A 25,185-nucleotide genomic window follows, 5' to 3' on the forward strand; every position below is an offset into this window, starting at 1 on the left:
GTGGCAGGGTGGGGTCGTGAGTTGGGAAGTGTTGTTGGGGGATTTGGGGAGTATTGATGTCCAGATTGATGAGGTATATGCGTCCGTATATTGATCCCAGATAGATTCATTTATGGCACAGAAGGAGGCCATTCAGCCCAGCGACTCCATGCCAGCTCTCCATGAAGCTATCCTGTTAGCCCCACTCCCCAGCTCAGTCTCCGTAACCCTGCAAGTTTATTTCCCTCAAGTGCCCATCCAGTTTCCTTTTGAAACCATTAATTCTCTTCACTTCCACCTCCCTTGTGGACAGTGAGTTCCAGGTCATTACCACTCGCTGTGTTAGAAAGTTCTTCCTCACATTCCCCCTGCATCTCTTGCCCATATCCTTCACTCTGTGTTGCCTAGTCCTTGTACCATCAGTTAATGGAAACAATTTTTCCTTGTCTAAACCTGTCATAATCTTATACACTTCTATTAAATCTCCTCTCAATCTCCTTTGCTCCAGGGAGAACAACCCCAGCTTATCCAACCTAACCTGGTAACTAAAATCCTCCATCCCTGGAACCATTCTGGTAAATCTCCTCTGCTCTATCTCAAGGACCCTCACATCCTTCCTGAAGTGTGGTGACCAGAACTGGATGCAATACTCCAGTTGTGGCCTAACCAGAGCTTTATAAAGGTTCAGCAGAACTTCCCTGCTTTTGTACTCAATGCTTCTATTTATGAATCCCAAGATCCCGTAACCTTTACTAACCACTCTCTCAATGTGTCCTGCCACCTTCAAAGAACAAAGAAAATTACAGCACAGGAACAGGCCCTTCGGCCCTCCAAGCCTGCGCCGATCCAGATCCTCTATCTAAACATGTCGCCTATTTTCTAAGGGTCTGTATCTCTTTACTTCCTGCCCATTCATGTATCTGTCTAGATACATCTTAAAAGACGCTATCGTGCCCGCGTCTACCACCTCCGCTGGCAACGCGTTCCAGGCACCCACCACCCTCTGCGTAAAGAACTTTCCACGCATATCCCCCCTAAACTTTTCCCCTCTCACTTTGAACTCGTGACCCCTAGTAATTGAATCCCCCACTCTGGGGGAAAAAGCTTCTTGCAATCCACCCTGTCTATACCTCTCATGATTTTGTACACCTCAATCAGGTCCCCCCTCAACCTCCGCCTTTCTAATGAAAATAATCCTAATCTACTCAAACCGGAGCACCCGGCAGAAACCCACGCGGTCACAGGGAGAACTTGCAAACTCCGCACAGGCAGTAACCAGAACTGAACCTGGGTCACTGGAGCTGTGAGGCTGCGGTGCTAACCACTTCGCTGCACTGTGCCCGCCCAAATCTTTGGCAAATTTTGAGATTGTCTGTATTCCAAGATCCACGGCATTTGTATGTAGCAAAAAAAAGCAGTGTTCCCAGCACTGACCCTTGGGGAGCACCACTGTCTACCACCCTCCAGTCTGAAAAACAAACATTTACCACAACTTGCTGTTTTCTGTCCTTAAGATAATTTTTTATCCAACAATTCCATGAGCCTCAATTTTGTTAACCAACTTTTTAATGTTAAAAACGTTGTTAAAATCAATATAGACAACATCCTTCGCATTCCCTTCATCAGCCTTCTCTGTTATTGCATCAAAAAATTCAATTAGATTAGACAAGCATGATCTCTTTTACAAATCCGTGCTAACTATCCTTAATTAACTCAAACCTCTCCAAGCGTTGGTTGATATTTTCCCTGATTATTGTTTCTAAAACCTTACCCACCACTGATGTTAAACTAACTGGCCTGTAGTTACTAGGATTGTCCTTTTGCCCTTTCTTCAATAAGGGTGTCACATTTGACACTCTCCAATCCACTGGCACCCCCCCCATATCCAGGGAAGATTGGTAGATTATGACAAGCCCTTTCGCTATCTCCATCCCCACTTCCTTTAGCAATTTGGGATACAAGCCATCTGGACCAGGTGACTTATCAACGTTAAGGATAACCAGCCTTTCCAGTACTTCCTCCCTCTCAATTATTATCCTATCCATTGCTTTTACTCTCTCAGCATCTACCAGTATTTTCAGATTCCTCTTCCTTCGTGAACACTGATACACATTTCATATTCTAGCCTTGCCCTGCATCTTTAAGCATATATCAAACACACTGTCCCTAATAGGCCCCACTCCACCTCTACTACCCACTTGCTATTTACATGTCGGTAGAAGAGTTTTGGATTCACTTTTATGTTAACTGACATTCTGTTCTCATATTCGCTCTTTGCCAGTCTTCACTTCCTCTCTCAACCTATTGTAAATGGCCTGATCCTCACTTGATGAATTCACCTGACATGCATCAGACACCCTCTTTTTTTTGTTTCACCATAATCTCTATCTCCCTCTTCATCCAAGGAGCCCTGATTTTGGTTCCCTTAACTTTCGCCCTTGTTGGAATGTTCCTAGCCTGTACCAGAAGCATCTCTCCCTTAAAAATAACCCATTATTCTGATACAACTCTTTGTGTCAATCGTTGATTCCTGGCTAGATCCCTTCACATCACATTGAAATTAGCCCTCTTCCAATCTAGTCACTCTACCTGATATCATTCCTTGCTTTTCTGCATTACTAGTCTAAACCTTATGATACAATGATCACTCTTCCCCAAGTGCTCCCCACAGACACTTGGTCCACTTGACCTACCTCATTTCCCAGCACCAGATCCAGTAATGCCTCCTTTCTTGTTGGGCTGAGAACATACTGATCAAGGAAGTTCGCCTGAACACATTTTAGAAATTCATCCCCCTCCTTACCCTTTACTCTAACATTATCCCAACCGATATTTGGGTAATTAAAGTCCCCCAATATCACCACTCTATAGTTCTTGCACATCTCTCTGATTTCCCTGCAGATTTGCTCCTCTCTCTATTTGGAGACCTATAGAATACCCCCAGTAGTGTCATCATCACCCTTTTTGCTTCGCATCTCTAACCAAATGGATTCGGTCTTTGCCAACACTACAATGTCTTCCCGAATCACTACTGCCAACCCCACCTCCCTTTATTCCTTCTCTCTTTTCTGAACACTTTATATCCTTGCATATTAAGCGCCCAGTCTTCACCATTTTTAAGCCACGTTTCCATTATTGCCACTACATCAGATTCCCATACTATTATTTCTGTTTGTAGCTCAGTGACCTTTGTGCATTTACACACATGCATTGTAATCCTGTCTTTGCATTCCTCGTAGTCCTTCTCAGTCTGCTTCCATCCAATATGGAACTACTCCCTTCTCTAGTACTGTCTAACACACTCTCATTATACACCTTATTCCTCTTTTCTACTTCGATATGCTGGCGTCCATCCCCCTGCCAATTTAGTTTAAACCCAACACAACCACACTAGTGAATCTCCCCACGTGGACATTGGTCCCAGTTGTGTTGAGGTGCAACCCAACCCTTTTGAATAGGTGCCCCCTGCCCCAGAACTGGTTCCATTGCGCCAAGAATCTGAAGCTCTCCCTCCAGCACCATGCTTCAAGCCACGCATTGACCCTCTCTATCTTCCTATTTCTATTTTTGCCTTGTAGATGGTGGACAGGCTTTGGGGAGTCAGGAGGTGAGTTACTCGCCTCAAGATTCCTAGCCTCTGACCTGCTCTTGTAGCCATGATATTTATATGGCTACTCCAGTTCAGTTTCTGGTCAATGGTAGCCCGTAGGATGTTGATAGTGGGGGATTCAGCGATGGTAATGCCATTGAATGTCAAGGGGAGATGGTTAGATTCTCTCTTGTTGAAGATGGTCATTGCCTGGCACTTGTGTGGCACGAATGTTACTTGCCACTTATCAGCACAAGCCTGGATATTGTCCAGGTCTTGCTACATTTCTACACTGACTGCTTCAGTATCTGAGGAGTCACGAATGGTGCTGAACATTGTGCAATCATCCGCGAACATCCCCACTTCTGACCTTATGATTGAAGGAAGGTCATTGATGAAGCAGCTGAAGATGGTTGGGCCTAGGACACTACCCTGAGAAACTCCTGCAGTGATGTCCTGGAGTTCAGATGATTGACCTCCAACAACCACAACCATCTTCCTTTGCGCTAGGTATGACTCCAGCCAGCAGAGGGTTTTCCCGCTGAATCCCATTGACCTCAGTTTTGCTAGGGCTCCTTGATGCCATACTCGGTCAAATGCTGCCTTGATGTCAAGGGCAGTCACTCTCATCGCACCTCTTGAGTTCAGCTCTTTTGTCCATGTTTGAACCAAAGCTGTAATTAGGTCAGGAGCTGAGTGGCCCTGGCGGGACCCAAACTGAGCGTCACTGAGCAGGTTATTGCTAAGCAAGAGCCGCTTGATGGCACTGTTGATGACACCTTCCATCACTTTACTGATGATTGAGAGTAGACTGATGGGGCGGTAATTGGCCGGGTTGGATTTGTTCTGCTTTTTGTGTACAGGACATACCCGGGTAATTTTCCACATTGCCGGGTAGATGCCAGTGTTGTAGCTGTACTGGAACAGCTTGGCTAGGGGTGCGGCAAGTTCTGGAGTACAGGTCTTCAGTACTATTGCCGGAATATTGTCAGGGCCCATAGCTTTTGCAGCATTTTTTTGGGGGGGATGTGGGTGTCACTGCCTAGGTCAGCATTTCATGTCCATCTCTAATTGCACTTGAGAAGGTGGTGGTGAGCTGCCTTCTTGAACCGCTGCAGTCCTTGGGGTGTAGGCACACCCACAGTGCTGTTTGTATCCAGTGCCTTCAGTCATTTCTTGATATCACGCGGAGTGAATCGAATTGGCTGAAGTCTGGTATCTGTGATGCTGGGGACTTCAGGAGGAGGCCGAGATGGATCATCAACTCGACACTTCTGGCTGAAGATTGTTGCAAATGCTTCAGCCTTATCTTTCGCACTGATGTGCTGGGCTCCCCCATCATTGAGGATGGGGATATTTGTGGAGCCACCTCCTCCAGTTAGTTGTTTAATTGTCCACCACCATTCATGACTGGATGTGGCAGGACTGCAGAGCTTCGATCTGATCCATTGGTTATGGGATCGCTTAGCTCTGTCTATCGCATGCTGGTTCTGCTGTTTGGCCATGCAAGTTGTCCTGGGTTGTAGCTTCGCCAGGTTGACACCTCATTTTGAGGTATGCCTGGTGCTGCTCCTGGTATGCCCTCTTGCACTCTTCATTGAACCAGGGTTGGTCTCCTGGCTTGATGGTAATGGTAGAGTGGGGGATTTGCCGGGCCATGAGGTTACAGATTGTGGTTGAGTCCAATTCTGCTGCTGCTGATGGCCCACAGCGCCTCATGGATGCCCAGTTTTGACCTGCAGATTTGTTTGGAATCTATTCCATCTAGCACAGTGATAGTGCCACACAACACAATGGACGGTATCCTCAATGTGAAGATGGGACTTGGTTTTCACAAAGACTGTGCAGTGGTCACTGTTACCAATACAGTCATGGACAGATGAATCTGTGTCTTGTCCCATTGTTGACTGAGATAGGGTTTGTGATGGTTCCTTTGAGAATTACAGCTTGCATTTCATCATGGAGTAGACGGAGGATGGTGACAAACTTCTGAGGGCAGCCAAATCTGAGCAGGATGCTGCATAAGCCTTTGCGGTTGACAGAGTCAAATGGTCTTGTGAGGTCAAAAAACTTACAGCAGGTACCTCAAAGCACTGGAGAAGTACCAGAGGTACCTGCACAAATCCTCCAGATCTGGTAACAAGAAATGCAGTCCAACAGCAACCTCCTCTTCCAAGCCAAACTGCTCAGCATCGGGGTGCTATCCACCCAAGACCAGCTCCACTGGGTGGGTCATGTTGTCTACATGCCTGACATAAACTCCCGAGGTAACTGTTCTACTCAAGATTTGCTCGCGACAGGAGTCTCCCAGAAGGACAATGGAAACATTTTAGTGATATCCTCAGAATATCCCTGAAGTGATCAAACATCCCCGTCGACTCATGAGCATTCCTGGTTCATGGATCACAGAATTGTTACAGTACAGAAGGAGGCCATTTGACCTGTCTTGTCTGCACCGACTGTCCTAATGAGCAGTTCACCTAGTGCTACTCCCCTGCCTTCTCCCCATAACCCTGCATATTCTTCCTTTTTATATAACTGTCTAATTCCCTTTTGAATGCTTCAATTGAATCTGCCTCCACCACATTCTCAGGCAGCGCATTCCAGACTTTAACCACTCATTGTGTGAAAAAGTTTTTCCTCATGTCAATTTTGCTTCTCTTACCGAATATTTTAAATCTGTGCCCTCTCATTCTCGATCCTTTCACGAGTGGGAACAGTTTCTCTCTATCTACTCTGTCCAGACCGCTCATGATTTTGAATACCTCTATCAAATCACCTCTCAGCCTTCTCTTCTCCAAGGAAAACAGTCCTAACTTCTCCAATCTATCTTCATAACTGAAATTCCTCATCCCTGGAACCATTTTCATGAATCTTTTCTGTGCTCTCTCCAATGCCCTCACATCCTTCCTGAAGTGCGGCGCCCAGAATTTGATGCAATACTCCAGCTGAGGCCCTGCTTCCAGTTGCTTGCCATTTCAACACTCCCCCCTGCTCTCATGCTCACATCTCTGTCCTGGGATTGCTACAGTGTTCCAGTGAACATCAACGCAAGCTCGAGGAACAGCATCTCATCTACCGATTAGGCACACTGCAGCCTGCCGGACTGAACATTGAGTTCAATAATTTCAGAGCATGACAGCCCCCCATTTTACTTTCATTTTTAGTTGTTTTTTCTTTTTTCTTTTTTTCATTTTTACATTTTTTACAACCTTTTTTTTTGCATTTATTTCATTTCATCTTAGTTTGTTCAGTTTGCTTACCCCGTTTTTTTCATGTTTGTACTTGCTGATGTTCAATATTCAGTCCGTTAACACCTTATCTGTACTAATGCTTTGTCTTTCAACACACCATTAACATATTGTTTGCCTTTGCTCCATGACCTTTTGGTCAGCTATGTGGCCTTGTCCAATCTACACCTCCTTTGTTATCTCTTGCCCCACCCCCACCTCACTTGCTTATAACCTGTGACATTTTTAATATTTGCTAGTTCCGAAGGAGGGTCACTGACCCGAAACGTTAACTCTGCTTCTCTTTCCACAGATGCTGCCAGACCTGCTGAGTATTTCCAGCATTTCTTGTTTTTATTTCAGATTTCCAGCATCTGCAGTATTTTGCTTTTATTTTAGTGTCTTATACAATTTCAACATAACTTCCTTGCTCTTGTACTCTCTCCCTCTATTAATAAAGCCCAGGATACTTTCTGCTTTATTAACTGCTCTCTCAACCTGTCCTGCCACCTTCAATGACTTATGCACATACACACCCAGGTCTCTCTGCTCCTGCACTCCTTTAGAATTGTACCCTTTATTCTATATTGTCTCTCCATGTTCTTCCTACCAGAATGAATCACTTCCCATTTCTCTGCATTGAACTTCATCTGCCACCTGTCTGCCCATTCCACCAACTTGTCTATGTCCTTTGGAAGTTCTGCCAGGCTAATACCCTGGGGACAGGGGTTCAAATCTGACCACGGCAGCTAGTGGAATTTAAATTCAATTAATAAATAAATACAATTAATTAATCAAATATCTGGAATTGAAAGCCAGTCTCAGTAATGGTGCTATAAAACTATCATCGAATGTGGTAACAAAATAACCCATCTGGTTCACGAATGTCCTTTATAATCTCCTTACCTGGTCTGGCCTACATGTGACTCCAGACCCACAGCAATGATATTGTCTCTTAACTACCCTCTGAAATGGCCGAGCAAGACATTCAGTTCAAGGGCAATCAGGGATGAGTAACAAATGCTGGCCTTGCCAGTGATACCCACATCTCATGAATGAATAAAAATAAGCTATCCTGCTGTCAGTTTACAATGCTTCCAACTTTCATATTATCCCCAAACTTTTGACCAGTGCCTCCACAATTTCCACTCTCACTTCCCTCAGTATCCTTGGACGCATCTCATCTGGTCCTGGTGCTTTATCCACTTTAAATACAGACAGCCTATCCAACACCTCCTCCTTATCAATTTTAAACCCTTCCTAGTGTCTGAATTACCTCCGCTTTCACCATTCCCAAGGAAGAAGATGCAACCCAGGCAAAGACCAATGCAAAGTATTCATTTTATACATCTGTGGAGAGAGAAGCAGAGTTAACGTTTCGGGTCAGTGACCTTTCTTCGGAACGGTGTTCGAAACATTAACTCTGCTTCTCTCTCCACAGATGCTGCCAGACCTGCTGAGTATTTCCAGCATTTCTTGTTTTTATTTCAGATTTCCAGCATCCGCAATATTTTGCTTTTATTCATTTAATACCTCAGCTATGCCCTCTGCCTCCATGTGTAAATCCCCTTTCTGGTCCCTAACCGGCCCCACTCCTCCTTTTACCACCCTTTTACTATTTATATGCCGATAGAAAACTTTGGGATTTTCTTTAATGCTAGCTGCCAGTCTCTTTGCATGCTCTCTCTTTGCTTCTCTTATTTGTTTTTTCACTTCCCCTCTGGACCTTCTATATTCAGCCTGGTTCTCAATAGTATTTTCTACCTGGCATCTGTCATAAGCACACTTTTTCTTCTTTATCTTAATCTCTATCTCTTTTGTCATCCAGGGAGCTCTGGATTTGTTTGCTCAACTTTTCCCCTTCGAGGGAAAATACCTTGACTGTGCCCAAACTACCTTTGAAGGTAGCCCATTGTTCAGCTACTGGTTTTCCTGCCAGCCTTTGACTCCAATTTATTCGCCCCAGCTCCATTCTTATCCCATTGAAGTTGGCCTTCCCCCAGTTAATTATTCTTACTCTGGATTATTCTTTGTCCTTTTCCATAGTCAGCCTAAACCTTTATAATACAATGATTCACTTTCCCCTAAATGATCTCCGACTGATACTTGATCCGCTTGGCCCACCTCAGTCCCAAGAACCTTTCTCGTTGGACTAGCAACATACTGTTATAGAAATTTTCCCTGAACACTCGAGGAACTCTGGCCCCTCTCTGCCCTTTACCAGACTACATTTGGATAATTAAAGGCTCTCATTATAACTACCCTATAATTTTTGCACCTGTCATTTGCACCTTGCAAATTTGTTCCTCCACGTCCCTCCCACTAGCTGGTGGTCTATAGACAACACTGAGCAATATAACTGCACATTTTTTGTTCCTTAGCTCCAGACAAATTGATTCTGTCCTCGACCCCTCTGGGACATCCTTTTTCTCCAGCACTGCAATGCCCTCCTTAATCAAGGTAGCCAGGAAGGAACTGAAGAATGGACTGAGGAGAGCTAGAAGGGGACATGAAAAAGTCTTGGCGGGTAGGATTAAGGAAAATCCCAAGGCGTTCTACACTTATGTGAGGAACAAGAGGATGGCCAGAGTGAGGGTAGGGCCGATCAGGGATAGTGGAGGGAACTTGTGCCTGGAGTCGGAGGAGGTAGGGGAGGTCCTAAATGAATACTTTGCTTCAGTATTCACTAGTGAGAGGGACCTTGTCGTTTGTGAAGACAGCGTGAAACAGGCTGATATGCTCGAACAGGTTGAGGTTAAGAGGGAGGATGTGCTGGAAATTTTGAATGATATGAGGATAGATAAGTCCCCAGGGCCAGACGGGATATACCCAAGGATATTACGGGAAGCGAGGGAAGAGATTGCTGCACCTTTGGCGATGATCTTTGCGTCTTCACTGTCCACTGGAGTAGTACCAGATGATTGGAGGGTGGCAAATGTTGTTCCCTTGTTCAAGAAAGGGAATAGGGATGATTAGATTTAGATTAGATTAGAGATACAGCACTGAAACAGGCCCTTCGGCCCACCGAGTCTGTGCCGACCATCAACCACCCATTTATACTAATCCTACACTAATCCCATATTCCTACCAAACATCCCCATCTGTCCCTATATTTCCCTACCACCTACCTATACTAGTGACAATTTATAATGGCCAATTTACCTACCAACCTGCAAGTCTTTTGGCTTGTGGGAGGAAACCGGAGCACCCGGAGAAAACCCACGCAGACACAGGGAGAACTTGCAAACTCCACACAGGCAGTGCCCAGAATCGAACCCGGGTCCCTGGAGCTGTGAGGCTGCAGTGCTAACCACTGCACCACTGTGCCGCCCCAGGATAACCCTGGGAATTATAGACCAGTCAGTCTTACGTCGGTACTGGGCAAATTATTGGAGAGGATTCTGAGAGACAGGATTTCTGATTATTTGGAAAAGCATGGTTTGATTAGAGACAGTCAGCATGGCTTTGTGAGGGGCAGGTCATGCCTCACAAGCCTTATTGAATTCTTTGAAGATGTGACAAAACACATTGATGAAGGAAGAGCAGTGGATGTGGTGTATATGGATTTTAGCAAGGCGTTTGATAAGGTTCCCCATGGTAGGCTCATTCAGAAAGTGAGGAGGCATGGGATTCAGGGAAATTTGGCTGTCTGGATACAGAATTGGCTGGCCCATCGAAGTCAGAGGGTGGTAGTAGGTGGAAAGTATTCAGCATGGAGCTCGGTGACCAGTGGTGTTCCACAAGGATCTGTTCTGGGACCTCTGCTCTTTGTGATTTTTATAAATGACTTGGATGAGGAAGTGGAAGGCTGGGTTAGCAAGTTTGCCGATGACGCAAAGGTTGCTGGAGTTGTGGATAGTGTGGAAGGCTGTTCTAGGTTGCAACGGGACATTGACAGGATGCAGAGCTGGGCTGAGAAGTGGCAGATGGAGTTCAACTTGGAAAAGTGTGAAGTGATTCATTTTGGAATGTCAAATTTGAATGCGGAATACAGGCTTAAAGACAGGATTCTTGGTAGTGTGGAGGAACAGGGGATCTTGGGGTCCATGTCCATAGATCGCTCAAAGTTGCCACCCAAGTTGATAGGGTTGTTAAGAAGGCGTATGGTGTGTTGGCTTTTATGAACAGGGGGATTGAGTTTAAGAGCCGCGAGGTTATGCTGCAGCTCTATAAGGCCCTGGTTCGACCACACTTGGAATATTGTGTTCAGTTCTGGTCGCCTCATTATCGGAAGGATGTGGAAGCTTTAGAGAGGGTGCAGAGGAGATTTACCAGGATGCTGCCTGGACTGGAGGGCATGTCTTACGAAGAAAGATTGAGGGAGCTAGGGCTTTTCTCATTGGAGCGAAGAAGGATGAGAGGTGACTTGATAGAGGGGTACAAGATGATGAGAGGCATAGATAGAGTGGATAGCCAGAGACCTTTTCCCAGGGTGGAAAGGGCTATCACCAGGGGGCATAATTTTAAGGTGATTGGAGGAAGGTTTCGGGGAGATGTCAGAGGTAGGTTCTTTACACAGAGAGTGGTGGGTGCGTGGAATGCGCTGCCAGCGGTGGTAGTAGAAGCAGATACATTAGGGACATTTAAGCGACTCTTGGATGATAGTAGAATGAAGGGTAGGTAGTTAGTTTGATCCTAGAGTAGGTTAAAGATTCGGCACAACATCGTGGGCTGAAGGGCCTGTACTGTGCTGTACTGTTCTATGTTCTATACCGCCACCCCTCCCCCTTTTTTCCCTTTCTTATCTTTCCTGAATACCTTGTATCCAGGAATATTTAACACCCAGTCCTGCCCTTCTTTGAGCCAGGTCTCTGTTATAGCCACAACATCATATTTCCACATGGCAATCTGCATCTGTACCTCACCAGTCTTATTAACCACACTCCCTGCATTCACATACATGCACATTAACCCTGGTTCAGACTTTATTACTTTCTCCCTTACTCTGACCCCACCTAATAATGTACTATTCCCTACTCTAGTGCTATCAATTTCCCCCAGAATTCTGTGCACTTTGATATTCCTCCTGGTTCTCTCATGCCTGACAAGTTATTTTAATCCCTCCCCAATAGCATTCGTAAATCATCCCACAAGGAACTCAGTCCCGGCTCTGTTCAGGTGCAACCCGTCCAGTCTGTACAGATCCCATCTCCCCCAGAGCCGGTCCCAATGTCCCAGGAATCTGAAGCCCTCCCTCCTGCACCATCTTTCCAGCCACACATTCATCTGTCTTATCCTTCTATTTCTATACTCACTTGTGCGAGGCACTGGGAGTAATCCGGAGATTACTACATTTGAGGTCCTGCTTGCTAATTTCTTACCAAGTTCCCTAAATTCTGACTGTAAGACCACATCCCTCTTTCTATCTTTGTCATTGGTTCCGATGTGGTCCACGAACTGCTGGCTGTTCACCCTCCCCCTTCAGGATGCTCTGCAGCCGCTCAGTGACATCCTTGACCCTGGCACCAGGGAGGCAACACACCATCCTGGATTCACGTCTGCGGCCACAGAAACGCCTGTCTGTTCCCCTGACTATTGAACCACCGATCACGATGGCTCTTCCAGTCTTCCCTGTACCCCCCTGTACAGCTGAGCCACCCGTGGTGTCATGGACTTGGCTCTGGCTGCACTCCCCAGGTGCAGCATCACTTTCCTCAGTATTCAGACCTGTTGGAGAGTGAGATGCACTCAGGGGTCTCCTACACTACCTGCCTGATTCTTTTTAACTGCCTGGTGGTCACCCATTCCCTCTCTCCCTGCATACTCTTAAACTGTGGGGTGACCACATCTATAAAGATGTACTGACCCTCTGACAGTGCGGCACTCCCTGAGTACTGACCCTCTGACAGTGCGGCACTCCCTCAGTACTGACCCTCTGACAGTGCAGCACTCCCTCAGTACTGACCCTCTGACAGTGCAGCACTCCCTCAGTACTGACCCTCCGACAGTGCGGCACTCCCTCAGTACTGACCCTCCGACAGTGCAGCACTCCCTCAGTACTGACCCTCCGACAGTGCGGCACTCCCTCGGTACTGACCCTCCGACAGTGCAGCGCTCCCTCAGTACTGACCCTCTGACAGTGCAGCACTCCCTCAGTACTGACCCTCTGACGGTGCAGCACTCCCTCAGTACTGACCCTCCGACAGTGCGGCACTCCCTCGGTACTGACCCTCCGACAGTGCAGCGCTCCCTCAGTACTGACCCTCTGACAGTGCAGCACTCCCTCAGTACTGACCCTCCGACAGTGCGGCACTCCCTCGGTACTGACCCTCCGACAGTGCAGCACTCCCTCGGTACTGACCCTCCGACAGTGCTGCACTCCCTCAGTACTGACCCTCTGACAGTGCAGCACTCCCTCAGTACTGACCCTCCGACAGTGCGGCACTCCCTCGGTACTGACCCTCCGACAGTGCAGCACTCCCTCAGTACTGACCCTCCGACAGTGCAGCACTCCCTCAGTACTGACCCTCTGACAGTGCAGCACTCCCTCAGTACTGACCCTCTGACAGTGCAGCACTCCCTCAGTACTGACCCTCCGACAGTGCAGCACTCCCTCAGTACTGACCCTCTGACAGTGCAGCACTCCCTCAGTACTGACCCTCTGACAGTGCAGCACTCCCTCAGTACTGACCCTCCGACAGTGCAGCACTCCCTCAGTACTGACCCTCCGACAGTGCGGCACTCCCTCGGTACTGACCCTCTGACAGTGCAGCGCTCCCTCAGTACTGACCCTCCGACAGTGCAGCACTCCCTCAGTACTGACCCTCCGACAGTGCGGCACTCCCTCAGTACTGACCCTCTGACAGTGCGGCACTCCCTCGGTACTGACCCTCTGACAGTGCAGCACTCCCTCAGTACTGACCCTCCGACAGTGCGGCACTCCCTCGGTACTGACCCTCCGACAGTGCGGCACTCCCTCGGTACTGACCCTCCGACAGTGCGGCACTCCCTCGGTACTGACCCTCCGACAGTGCGGCACTCCCTCAGTACTGACCCTCCGACAGTGCAGCGCTCCCTCAGTACTGACCCTCCGACAGTGCGGCACTCCCTCGGTACTGACCCTCTGACAGTGCGGCACTCCCTCGGTACTGACCCTCTGACAGTGCAGCACTCCCTCAGTACTGACCCTCTGACAGTGCGGCACTCCCTCAGTACTGACCCTCTGACAGTGCAGCACTCCCTCAGTACTGCACTGATGTTTCGGCCTTGATTTTGTGTTGAACTATTCCAACATTGTTACTCCAAAGTGAGTCTGCTTCCCACTGAGCCATGCCTGACACTCAGTGCTCCTGGTGTTAATACTGGTGTGAAATATTCTGCCCTCCCTGAACTGCAGCTTCTTGCAGGAATGGCCAGGAGTAGGATTACTGAGTCCAGATACTGAGCTGGCTGAGATTGGAGCTGATAGTGTGATTGCTCTGATGAAGCTAAGGTAACTGATTGATTGTGGTTCAGAATGAGCTGTGATGGTTTCTTCTGTGTCTGTTCAGAAACATTGTCTGTACCAGGGTCATGTGAAGGGTCATGAGGAGTCATCAGTGGCGCTCAGTCTGTGCTCAGGTGTCAGGTAAGGACTGGCATCGGCTTCGGGGGTCCCCTGTATTCATCGAGTCAGGGCAGTGGATTGGCTGTTGGTGGGGTCAGTGCGGAGGGCCGAGGGGGTCAGTGCGGAGGGTCGGGGGGGTCAGTGCGGAGGGTCGGGGGGGGTCAGTCAGGAGGGTCGGGGGCATCAAGTCAGTGCGGAGGGTCGGGGGAGTCAGTGCGGAGGGTCGGGGGAGTCAGTGCGGAGGGTCGGGGGAGTCAGTGCGGAGGGTCGGGGGAGTCAGTGCGGAGGGTCGGGGGGGGTCAGGTCAGTGCGGAGGGTCAGGGGGGTCAGTGCGGAGGGTCAGGGGGGTCAGTGCGGAGGGTCAGGGGGGTCAGTGCGGAGGGTCGAGGGGGTCAGTGCGGAGGGTCGGGGGGGTCAGTGCGGAGGGTCGGGGGGGGTCAGTGCGGAGGGTCGGGGGGGGTCAGTGCGGAGGGTCGGGGGGGGTCAGTGCGGAGGGTCGGGGGGGGGTCAGTGCGGAGGGTCGAGGGGGTCAGTGCGGAGGGTCGAGGGGGTCAGTCAGGAGGGTCGGGGGGGTCAGTGCGGAGGGTCGGGGGGGGTCAGTGCGGAGGGTCGGGGGGGTCAGTGCGGAGGGTCGGGGGGGGTCAGTGAGGAGGGTCGGGGGGGTCAGTGCGGAGGGTCGGGGGCATCAGGTCAGTGCGGAGGGTCAGGGGGGTCAGTGCGGAGGGTCAGAGGGGTCAGTGCGGAGGGTCGGGGGGGTCAGTGCGGAGGGTCGGGGGGGTCAGTGCTTAGGGTCGGGGGGGTCAGTGCGGAGGGTCGAGGGGGTCAGTGCGGAGGGTCGGGGGCATCAGGTCAGTGCGGAGGGTCGGGGGGGGTCAGTGCGGAGGGTCGGGGGGGGTCAGTGCGGAGGGTCGGGGGGGGTCAGTGCGGAGGGTCGGGGGGGGTCAGTCAGGAGGGTCGGGGGGGGTCAGTGCGGAGGGTCGGGGGGGTCAGTGCGGAGGGTCGGGGGGGTCAGTGCGGAGGGTCGGGGGCATCAGGTCAGTGCGGAGGGTCGAGGGGGTCAGTGCGGAGGGTCGAGGGGGTCAGTGCGGAGGGTCGGGGGGGTCAGTCAGGAGGGTCGAGGGGGTCAGTCAGGAGGGTCGGAGGGGTCAGTGCGATGGGTCGAGGGGGTCAGTGCGATGGGTCGAGGGGGTCAGTGCGATGGGTCGAGGGGGTCAGTGCGATGGGTCGAGGGGGTCAGTGCGGAGGGTCGAGGGGGTCAGTGCGGAGGGTCGAGGGGGTCAGTGCGGAGGGTCGAGGGGGTCAGTGCGGTGGGTCGGGGGAGTCAGTGCGGAGGGTGGGGGGGGTCAGTGCGGAGGGTCGAGGGGGTCAGTGCGGAGGGTCGGGGGCATCAGGTCAGTGCGGAGGGTCGAGGGGGTCAGTGCGCAGGGTCGAGGGGGTCAGTCAGGAGGGTCGAGGGGGTCAGTGTGGAGGGTCGAGGGGGTCAGTGTGGAGGGTCGGGGGGGTCAGTGTGGAGGGTCGGGGGGGTCAGTCAGGAGGGTCGAGGGGGTCAGTCAGGAGGGTCGAGGGGGTCAGTCAGGAGGGTCGGACGGGTCAGTGCGGAGGGTCGAGGGGGTCAGTGCGGAGGGTCGAGGGGGTCAGTGCGGTGGGTCGGGGGAGTCAGTGCGATGGGTCGAGGGGGTCAGTGCGGAGGGTCGAGGGGGTCAGTGCGGAGGGTCGAGGGGGTCAGTGCGGAGGGTCGAGGGGGTCAGTGCGGAGGGTCGAGGGGGTCAGTGCGGTGGGTCGGGGGAGTCAGTGCGGAGGGTCGGGGGGGTCAGTGCAGTGGGTCGGGGGGGTCAGTTAGGAGAGTCGGGGGGGGTCAGTGCGGAGGGTCGAGGGGGTCAGTGCGGAGGGTCGAGGGGGTCAGTGCGGAGGGTCGAGGGGGTCAGTGCGGTGGGTCGGGGGAGTCAGTGCGGAGGGTCGGGGGGGTCAGTGCAGTGGGTCGGGGGGGGTCAGTGCGGAGGGTCGAGGGGGTCAGTGCGGAGGGTCGAGGGGGTCAGTGCAGTGGGTCGGGGGGGTCAGTTAGGAGAGTCGGGGGGGGTCAGTGCGGAGGGTCGAGGGGGTCAGTGCGGAGGGTCGAGGGGGTCAGTGCGGAGGGTCGGAGGGGTCAGTGCGGAGGGTCGAGGGGGTCAGTCAGGAGGGTCGGAGGGGTCAGTGCGGTGGGTCGGGGGGGTCAATGTGGAGGGTTGGGGTATCAGTGCGGAGGGTGAGGGTGGAGGGTCAGGGTCACTGCGGCAGGTGATGATGGTGGGTCATAGGGTCAGTACAGAGGGTCAGGGGTCGGAGTTCAGTGGTCTGCTTCCCAGTTGGGTTTGGATCATCACTCAGAGGTTGGTGTCTTCCTGGCATTTCCAATCTTTTGGTTGCTGGTTGGATTCTGAGGCCGGGGAGGGGCTCATCTGATTGCAGGTATTCTGTGTCCATGGTGCTACATGAATGCAAGTTATTTTTGTTATTGCATGATGCAGTGGAATTGTGGTCGTGGACACAACTAACAGTTACTACGTGCAGCCAATCAGGGATAACAACAGTCAGCATCACATCATCCATAGGACAGAACATCTACCAATGAGGACAGGGACCTGCGGACATGGAGATGACAACCAATCAGGCATCAGCGTGATCAATCAGTTTGTTCATCAGAACCTCCGGGTGAGACAGGCATTCATCTCAGCGAGGAGGAGGGGCCTGGGCCGGGGGGAGGGGCCAGGGACGGGGGGGAGGGGCCAGGGACGGGGCAGTGAGGGGAAGGGCCAGTGGCAGGGGGAAGTCTGATCGGGGAGGAGTCAAATTAAGGGAGGGGCCTGAGATGGGAGGTGTGGTCAGAGAAAGGGGAGTCGGGCCAGGGGTCGGAGTCAGGTGTGGGGGCTCAGTGATTGGTCATCAAGGGCATGGGAGGACAGTGATTGGCCAGTAAGGGTGTTGGGGGGGGGTCAGTTATTGGTCAGTGAACGTGTGGCATTCAGTGATTGGTCAGTGAGGGCATGGGTGGTGACGGTGATTGAGGGTGTTGGGGGGGTCAATGGTCAGCGAGGTCCTGGGGTGACAGTGATTGGTCAACGAGGGCGTGGGGCGGTCAATTATTGGTCAGTGAGTGTGTTGGAGTAGGGGAGAGACATTGATTGGCCGGTGAGGGTGTGGGAAGGCATTGATTGGCCAGTGAGGGTGTGGGCGGGCAGTGATTGGCTGGTGAGGGTGTGGGCGAGCAGTCATTGGCCAGTGAGGGTGTGGGCTGGCAGTGATTGGCCAGTGAGGGTGTGGGGGTGGCAGTGATTGGCCAGTGAGGGTGTGGGGGGGTCAGTGATTGGCCAGTGAGGGTGTGGGCGGGCAGTGATTGGCTGGTGAGAGTGTGTGCGAGCAGTCATTGGCCAGTGAGGGTGTGGGGGGGGTCAGTGATTGGCCAGTGAGGGTGTGGGGGGGGCAGTGATTGGCCAGTGAGGGTGTGGGGGGGTCAGTGATTGGCCAGTGAGGGTGTGGGGGGGGTCAGTGATTGGCCAGTGAGGGTGTGGGCGGGCAGTGATTGGCCGATCAGGGTGTGGGCGAGCAGTCATTGGCCAGTGAGGGTGTGGGGGGGGGGTCAGTGATTGGCCAGTGAGGGTGTGGGGGGGTCAGTGATTGGCCAGTGAAGGTGTGGGGGGGGCAGTGATTGGCCAGTGAGGGTGTGGCGGGGTCAGTGATTGGCCAGTGAGGGTGTGGGCGGGCAGTGATTGGCCGATGAGGGTGTGGGCGAGCAGTCATTGGCCGATGAGTGTGTGGGGGGGGCAGTGATTGGCCAGTGAGGGCGCTCTCACACTCTGCTCTGTTTTCTCACAGGTTCGACGCGATTCCTGGGACAACGTGAAATATGTTGAACTTTACATGGTGGCTGATAACGCTGAGGTCAGTGTGTGTGAGAGGGTCGGTGCGTGTCGTAGGGGGCGTGTCGGTGGGAGTCGTAGGGGGCGTGTCGGTGGGAGTCGTAGGGGGCGTGTCGGTGGGAGTCGTAGGGGGCGTGTCGGTGGGAGTCGTAGGGGGCGTGTCGGTGGGAGTCGTAGGGGGCGTGTCGGTGGGAGTCGTAGGGGGCGTGTCGGTGGGAGTCGTAGGGGGCGTGTCGGTGGGAGTCGTAGGGGGCGTGTCGGTGGGAGTCGTAGGGGGCGTGTCGGTGGGAGTCGTAGGGGGCGTGTCGGTGGGAGTCGTAGGGGGCGTGTCGGGAGTCGTAGGGGGCGTGTCGGTGGGTGTCGTAGGGGGCGTGTCGGTGGGTGTCGTAGGGGGCGTGTCGGTGGGTGTCGTAGGGGGCGTGTCGGTGTGGGGCGGGTCGGTGGGTGTGGTAGGGGGCGTGTCGGTGGGTGTGGTAGGGGGCGTGTCGGTGGGTGTGGTAGGGGGCGTGTCGGTGGGTGTGGTAGGGGGCGTGTCGGTGGGTGTGGTAGGGGGCGTGTCGGTGGGTGTGGTAGGGGGCGTGTCGGTGGGTGTGGTAGGGGGCGTGTCGGTGGGTGTCGTAGGGGGCGTGTCGGTGGGTGTCGGAGGGGGCGTGTCGGTGGGTGTCGGAGGGGGCGTGTCGGTGGGTGTCGTAGGGGGCGTGTCGGTGGGTGTCGTAGGGGGCGTGTCGGTGGGTGTCGTAGGGGGCGTGTCGGTGGGTGTCGTAGGGGGCGTGTCGGTGGGTGTGGTAGGGGGCGTGTCGGTGGGTGTGGTAGGGGGCGTGTCGGTGGGTGTGGTAGGGGGCGTGTCGGTGGGTGTGGTAGGGGGCGTGTCGTAGGGGGCGTGTCGGTGGGTGTCGGTGTGGGGCGTGTCGGTGTGGGGCGTGTCGGTGTGGGGCGCGTCGGTGAGTGTCGTAGGGGGCGCGTCGGTGGGTGTCGTAGGGGGCGCGTCGGTGGGTGTCGTAGGGGGCGCGTCGGTGGGTGTCGTAGGGGGCGTGTCGTAGGGGGCGTGTCGGTGGGTGTCGTGGGGGGCGTGTCGGTGGGTGTGGTAGGGGGCGTGTCGGTGGGTGTGGTAGGGGGCGTGTCGGTGGGTGTGGTAGGGGGCGTGTCGGTGGGTGTGGTAGGGGGCGTGTCGGTGGGTGTGGTAGGGGGCGTGTCGGTGGGTGTGGTAGGGGGCGTGTCGGTGGGTGTGGTAGGGGGCGTGTCGGTGGGTGTGGTAGGGGGCGTGTCGGTGGGTGTGGTAGGGGGCGTGTCGGTGGGTGTCGTAGGGGGCGTGTCGGTGGGTGTCGTAGGGGGCGTGTCGGTGGGTGTCGTAGGGGGCGTGTCGGTGTGGGGCGTGTCGGTGTGGGGCGTGTCGGTGTGGGGCGTGTCGGTGTGGGGCGTGTCGGTGAGTGTCGTAGGGGGGCGTGTCGGTGAGTGTCGTAGGGGGGCGTGTCGGTGAGTGTCGTAGGGGGGCGTGTCGGTGAGTGTCGTAGGGGGGCGTGTCGGTGGGTGTCGTAGGGGGGCGTGTCGGTGGGTGTCGTAGGGGGGGCGTGTCGGTGGGTGTCGTGGGGGGCGTGTCGGTGGGTGTCGTGGGGGGCGTGTCGGTGGGTGTCGTGGGGGGCGTGTCGGTGGGTGTGGTGGGGGGCGTGTCGGTGAGTGTGGTGGGGGGCGCGTCGGTGTGTGTGGTGGGGGGGCGCGTCGGTGTGTGTGGTGGGGGGCGCGTCGGTGGGTGTCGTGGGGGGCGCGTCGGTGTGTGTCGTGGGGGACGCGTCGGTGGGTGTCGTGGGGGGCGCGTCGGTGGGTGTCGTGGGGGGCGCGTCGGTGGGTGTCGTGGGGGGCGCGTCGGTGGGTGTCGTGGGGGGCGCGTCGGTGGGTGTCGTGGGGGGCGCGTCGGTGGGTGTCGTGGGGGGCGCGTCGGTGGGTGTCGTGGGGGGCGCGTCGGTGGGTGTCGTGGGGGGCGCGTCGGTGGGTGTCGTGGGGGGCGCGTCGGTGGGTGTCGTGGGGGGCGCGTCGGTGGGTGTCGTGGGGGGCGCGTCGGTGGGTGTCGTGGGGGGCGCGTCGGTGGGTGTCGTAGGGGGCGCGTCGGTGGGTGTCGTAGGGGGCGTGTCGTGGGGGGCGTGTCGGTGGGTGTCGTGGGGGGCGCGTCGGTGGGTGTCGTGGGGGGCGCGTCGGTGGGTGTCGTGGGGGGCGCGTCGGTGGGTGTCGTAGGGGGCGCGTCGGTGGGTGTCGTAGGGGGCGCGTCGGTGGGTGTCGTAGGGGGCGCGTCGGTGGGTGTCGTAGGGGGCGTGTCGTGGGGGGCGCGTCGGTGAGTGTGGCAGGGGGCGGGTCGGTGAGTGTGGCAGGGGGCGGGTCGGTGAGTGTGGCAGGGGGCGGGTCGGTGAGTGTGGCAGGGGGCGGGTCGGTGAGTGTGGCAGGGGGCGGGTCGGTGAGTGTCGCCGGCGGTGGGTCGGTGAGTGTTGTAGAACCATGGAAAAGTTACGGCACAGAAGGAGGCCATTTAGCCCGTCGTGTTCGTGTTGGCTGAAAAAACTAGCCGCACAATCTAATCCCACCTTCCAGCACCTGATCCATAGCCTTGCCGGTTTCAGCACTTCAGGTGCATGTCCAGGTACCTTTTTAAATGAGTTGAGGGTTTCTGCCTCCACCACCATTCCTGGCAGTGAATTCCAGACACTCACCACCCTCTGGGTGAAAAAGTTTATCCTCATGTCCCAAAGAACAAAGAAAATTACAGCACAGGAACAGGCCCTTCGGCCCTCCAAGCCTGCGCCGATCCAGATCCTCTATCTAAACATGTCGCCTATTTTCTAAGGTTCTGTATCTCTTTTCTTCCTGCCCATTCATGTATCTGTCTAGATACATCTTAAAAGACGCTATCGTGCCCGCATCTACCACCTCCGCTGGCAATGCGTTCCAGGCACCCACCACCCTCTGCGTAAAGAACTTTCCACGCATATCCCCCCTAAACTTTTCCCCTTTCACTTTGAACTCATGTCCTCTAGTAATTGAATCCCCCACTCTGGGAAAAAGCTTCTTGCTATCCACCCTGTCTATACCTCTCATGATTTTGTACACCTCAATCAGGTCCCCCCTCAACCTCCGTCTTTCTAATGAAAATAATCCTAATCTACTCAACCTCTCTTCATAGCTAGCGCCCTCCATACCAGGCAACATCCTGGTGAACCTCCTCTGCACCCTCTCCAAAGCATCCACATCCTTTTGGTAATGTGGCGACCAGAACTGCACGCAGTATTCCAAATGTGGCCGAACCAAAGTCTTATACAACTGTAACATGACCTGCCAACCCTTGTACTCAATACCCCGTCCGATGAAGGAAAGTATGCCGTATGCCTTCTTGACCACTCTATTTACCTGCGTTGCCACCTTCAGGGAACAGTGGACCTGAACACCCAAATCTCTCTGTACATCAATTTTCCCCAAGACTTTTCCATTTACTGTTTAGTTCACTCAAATCCTTCTACCAATCACCTTAACTCTGTGCCCTCTGGTAATTGACCTCTCTGCTAGGGGAAACAGGTCCTTCCTGTCTCCTCTATCTTGGTCCCTCAATTTTGTACACCTCAATTAAGTCATCCCTCAGCCTCCTCTGTTCTAGGGAAAACAACTCTAGCCTATCCAATCTTTCCTCATAGCTGCAGCTTTCAAGCCCTGGCAACATTCTTGTAAATCTCCTCTGTGCTCTTTCTAGAGCAATTATGTCCTTCCTGTAATGTGGTGACCAGAACTGTACGCAATACTCCAACTGCGGCCTAACCAGTGTTTTATACAGTTCCAGCATCACATCCCTGCTTTTGTATTATATACCTCAGCCAAAAAAGGAAAGTATTCCATATGCCTTCTTCACCACTCTATCTACCTGTCCTGCCACCATCAGGACCTGTGGACATTCACTCCAAGGTCTCTCACTTCTTCTACCCCTCTCAATATCCTCCTGTTTATTGTGTATTCCCTCACTTTATTTGCCCTCCCCAAATGCATTACCTCATACTTCTCTGGATTGAATTCCATTTGACACTTTTCCCCCCACTCAGCCAAACCATTGATATCATTCTGGAGTCTACAGCTATCCTCTTCACTATCAACTACATGGTGAAATTTTGTGTCATCTACAAATTTCCCAATCATGCCTCCCACATTGAAGTCCAAATCATTAATATATACCACAATCTGCAGGGGACCCAACACTGAGCCCTGTGGAATGCCACTGGAAACCACTTTCCATTCACAAAAACATCCGTCGACTACTATCCTTTGTTTCCTGGCCCTGAGCCAATTCTGGATCCAACCTGCCACATTCCCCTGTATCCTATGGGCTTTCATTTTACTGACCAGTCTGCCATGTGGGACCTTGTTAAATGCCTTACTAAAATCAACACAGACCACATCCACTGAACTACCCTCATCAATCCTCCTTGTTACTTCCTCAAAGAATTCAATTAAATTAGTAAGACATGACCCTCCCCTAACAAATCCACGCTGAATATCCCTGATTAATCCCTGCTTTTCTCAGTGGCAGTTTATCCTGTCCCTCAGAATTGATTCCAACAATTTACCCACCACCGAGGTCAGACTGACCGGCCTATAATTATTTGGCCTATAATTATTTGGCCTATCCCTCGCACCCTTTTTAAACAATAGTATAACATTCGCGGTCCTCCAATCATATAGACGTACAGCATAGAAACAGGCCCTTCGGCCCACTGCGTCCATGCTGACCATAATGCCTATCTATACTAATCCCACCTGCCTGCATTAATTCCATATCCCTCTATGCCTTGCTCATTCAAGTACCTGTCCAGATGCCTCTTCAATGTCGCTCCTGTTCCTGCCTCCACCACCTCCTCAGGCAGCTCATTCCAGATACCCACTATTCTTTGTGTGATAAATTTACCCCTTTGATCCCCTTCAAACCTCCTCCCTCTCACCTTAAATCTATGCCCTCTAGTTTTAGTCACCCCTACCATGGGAAACAGACTCTGGCTATCTACCCTATCTATGCCTCTCATCATTTTATATACCTCTATCATGTCCCCTCTCAGCCTCCTTCGCTCCAGGGAAAACAGACCCAGCCTATCCAATCTCTCTTTATAACTCAAGCCCTCCAAACCAGACAACATCCTTGTGAATCTTTTCTGCACCCTCTCTAGCTTAATCACATCTTTCCTGCAGTGCGGCGACCAGAACTGCACACAGTACTCCAAATGCGGCCTAACCAACGTCATGTACAACTGTAACATGACGTCCCAACTCTTGTGCTCAATGCCTCGGCCGTGAAGGCAAGCATGCCATGTGCCTTCTTCACCACCCTGTCTACCTGTGTTGCCACTTTCAGGGAACTATGTACTTGCACCGCAAGGTCTCTCAGCTCAACAACACTCCCCAGGGTCCTGCCATTCACTGTATATGCCCTGCCCTGGTTTAACTTCCCAAAATGCATCACTTCACACTTGTCTGTGTTAAATTCCATTTGCCAATCCCTTGCCCACTTTCCCAGTTGATCTATATCCTGTTGTAACCTTAGACAACCTTCTTCACTGTCCACTATACCACCAATTTTGGTGTCATCTGCTAACTTACTAATCATGCCCCTTACATTCACATCTAAGACATTAATATATATGACAAACAACAGAGGGCCCAGCACCGATCCCTGTGGCACACCACTGGTCACCGGCCTCCAATCTGAAAAACAGATATGTCATCTCGCCTGTATCCAGTGAGGATTTGAAGATGATCCACAGCGCATCCACTATTTCCTCCCGGGCTTCCTTTAACAACCTGGGATGCAATCCATCCGGCCCTGGTGATTTATCCACTTTCAAGGATGTCAGACCCTCTAGTACTTGCTCTCTCATTATGCTTATCATATCTAATATTTCACACTTCTCTTTAACTACAATGTCTAGATCATCCCTCCCCTTTGTGAAGACAGAGACAAAAAACTCATTAAGAACCCTGCCCACATCTTCTACATCCATGCATAAGTCCCCTTGTACATCTCTGATAGACCCTACCCTTTCCTTAGTTATCCTCTTGCTCTTAATGTACTGATAAAACATCTTTGGGTTTTCCTTGATTTTACCTGCCAATAATTGTTCATGTCCTCTCTTTGCTTTTCTAATTTCCTTTACTTCACCCCTGCACTTTCTATAATCCTCTCGGCTTTCTAAAGTATTAAGATTTTTGTGATTGTCATAAGCTTTCTTTTTCTGCTTTATCTTACCCTGTAAGCTTCTAGATAACCAGGGAGCTCTAGATTTGGCTGTACCACTGTTTATCTTTGTGGGGACATGTCTACACTGTGCCTGTAGTATCTCGCTTTTGAATGCCTCTCACTGGTTTGCCACTGATTTTCCCTCAAGTAGCTGTATATCGACCACTTTCACCAGGTCATTTCTCAGCTTCGTAAAATTCACCTTCCCCTAATTTAGAACTTTTACTCATGTTTTATCGTTGTCCTTTTCTATGATTATACTAAAACTAATTGTATTGTGGTCACTATCTCCAAAATGTTACTTCATCCATTGCCCATTTCATTACTGAAGGCTAAACTTAGAATTGCACCCCCTCTCATTGGGCTTCTTACATGCTGTCTAAAAAAGTTCTCGAACGTAGTTCAAGAATTTTGTCCCCTCTGTGCCCTTCACACTGTTTTTATCCCAGTTGATATTGGGGTAGTTGAAATCCCCAATTATTATTGCCCTATAGTTTTTCCATTCAGAAATTTGCCTACATATTTGTTCTTTTACCTCCCTCTCACTATTTGAGGGTCTTTAGTACACTCCTAGTAATGTGGCTGCCCCTTTTTTATTTCTGAGCTCCACCCATATGGCCTCATTTAATGCTTCATTCAGCATATCATCCCTCCTCACAGCTCTAATTGATTCCTTAACCAATAATGTTACACCC

At 52.3% G+C, this 25,185-nt stretch overlaps 1 protein-coding gene across 1 annotated transcript in view; it reads left to right on the top strand.

Moving 5' to 3' along the window:
- LOC137362382 (disintegrin and metalloproteinase domain-containing protein 33-like) overlaps nucleotides 1–25,185 on the top strand; it is a 378,256-nt gene that overhangs the window by 66,646 nt on the left and 286,425 nt on the right. The window contains exons 5-7 of the mRNA XM_068026792.1: nucleotides 14,289–14,365; nucleotides 16,849–17,032; nucleotides 18,194–18,259. Of these exons, the coding sequence (XP_067882893.1) occupies nucleotides 14,289–14,365; nucleotides 16,849–17,032; nucleotides 18,194–18,259 (327 nt within the window). The remainder of the gene's footprint in view (nucleotides 1–14,288; nucleotides 14,366–16,848; nucleotides 17,033–18,193; nucleotides 18,260–25,185) is intronic.

The sequence above is a fragment of the Heterodontus francisci genome, unplaced genomic scaffold (assembly GCF_036365525.1).
Source record: "Heterodontus francisci isolate sHetFra1 unplaced genomic scaffold, sHetFra1.hap1 HAP1_SCAFFOLD_480, whole genome shotgun sequence".
NCBI lineage: Eukaryota > Metazoa > Chordata > Chondrichthyes > Heterodontiformes > Heterodontidae > Heterodontus > Heterodontus francisci.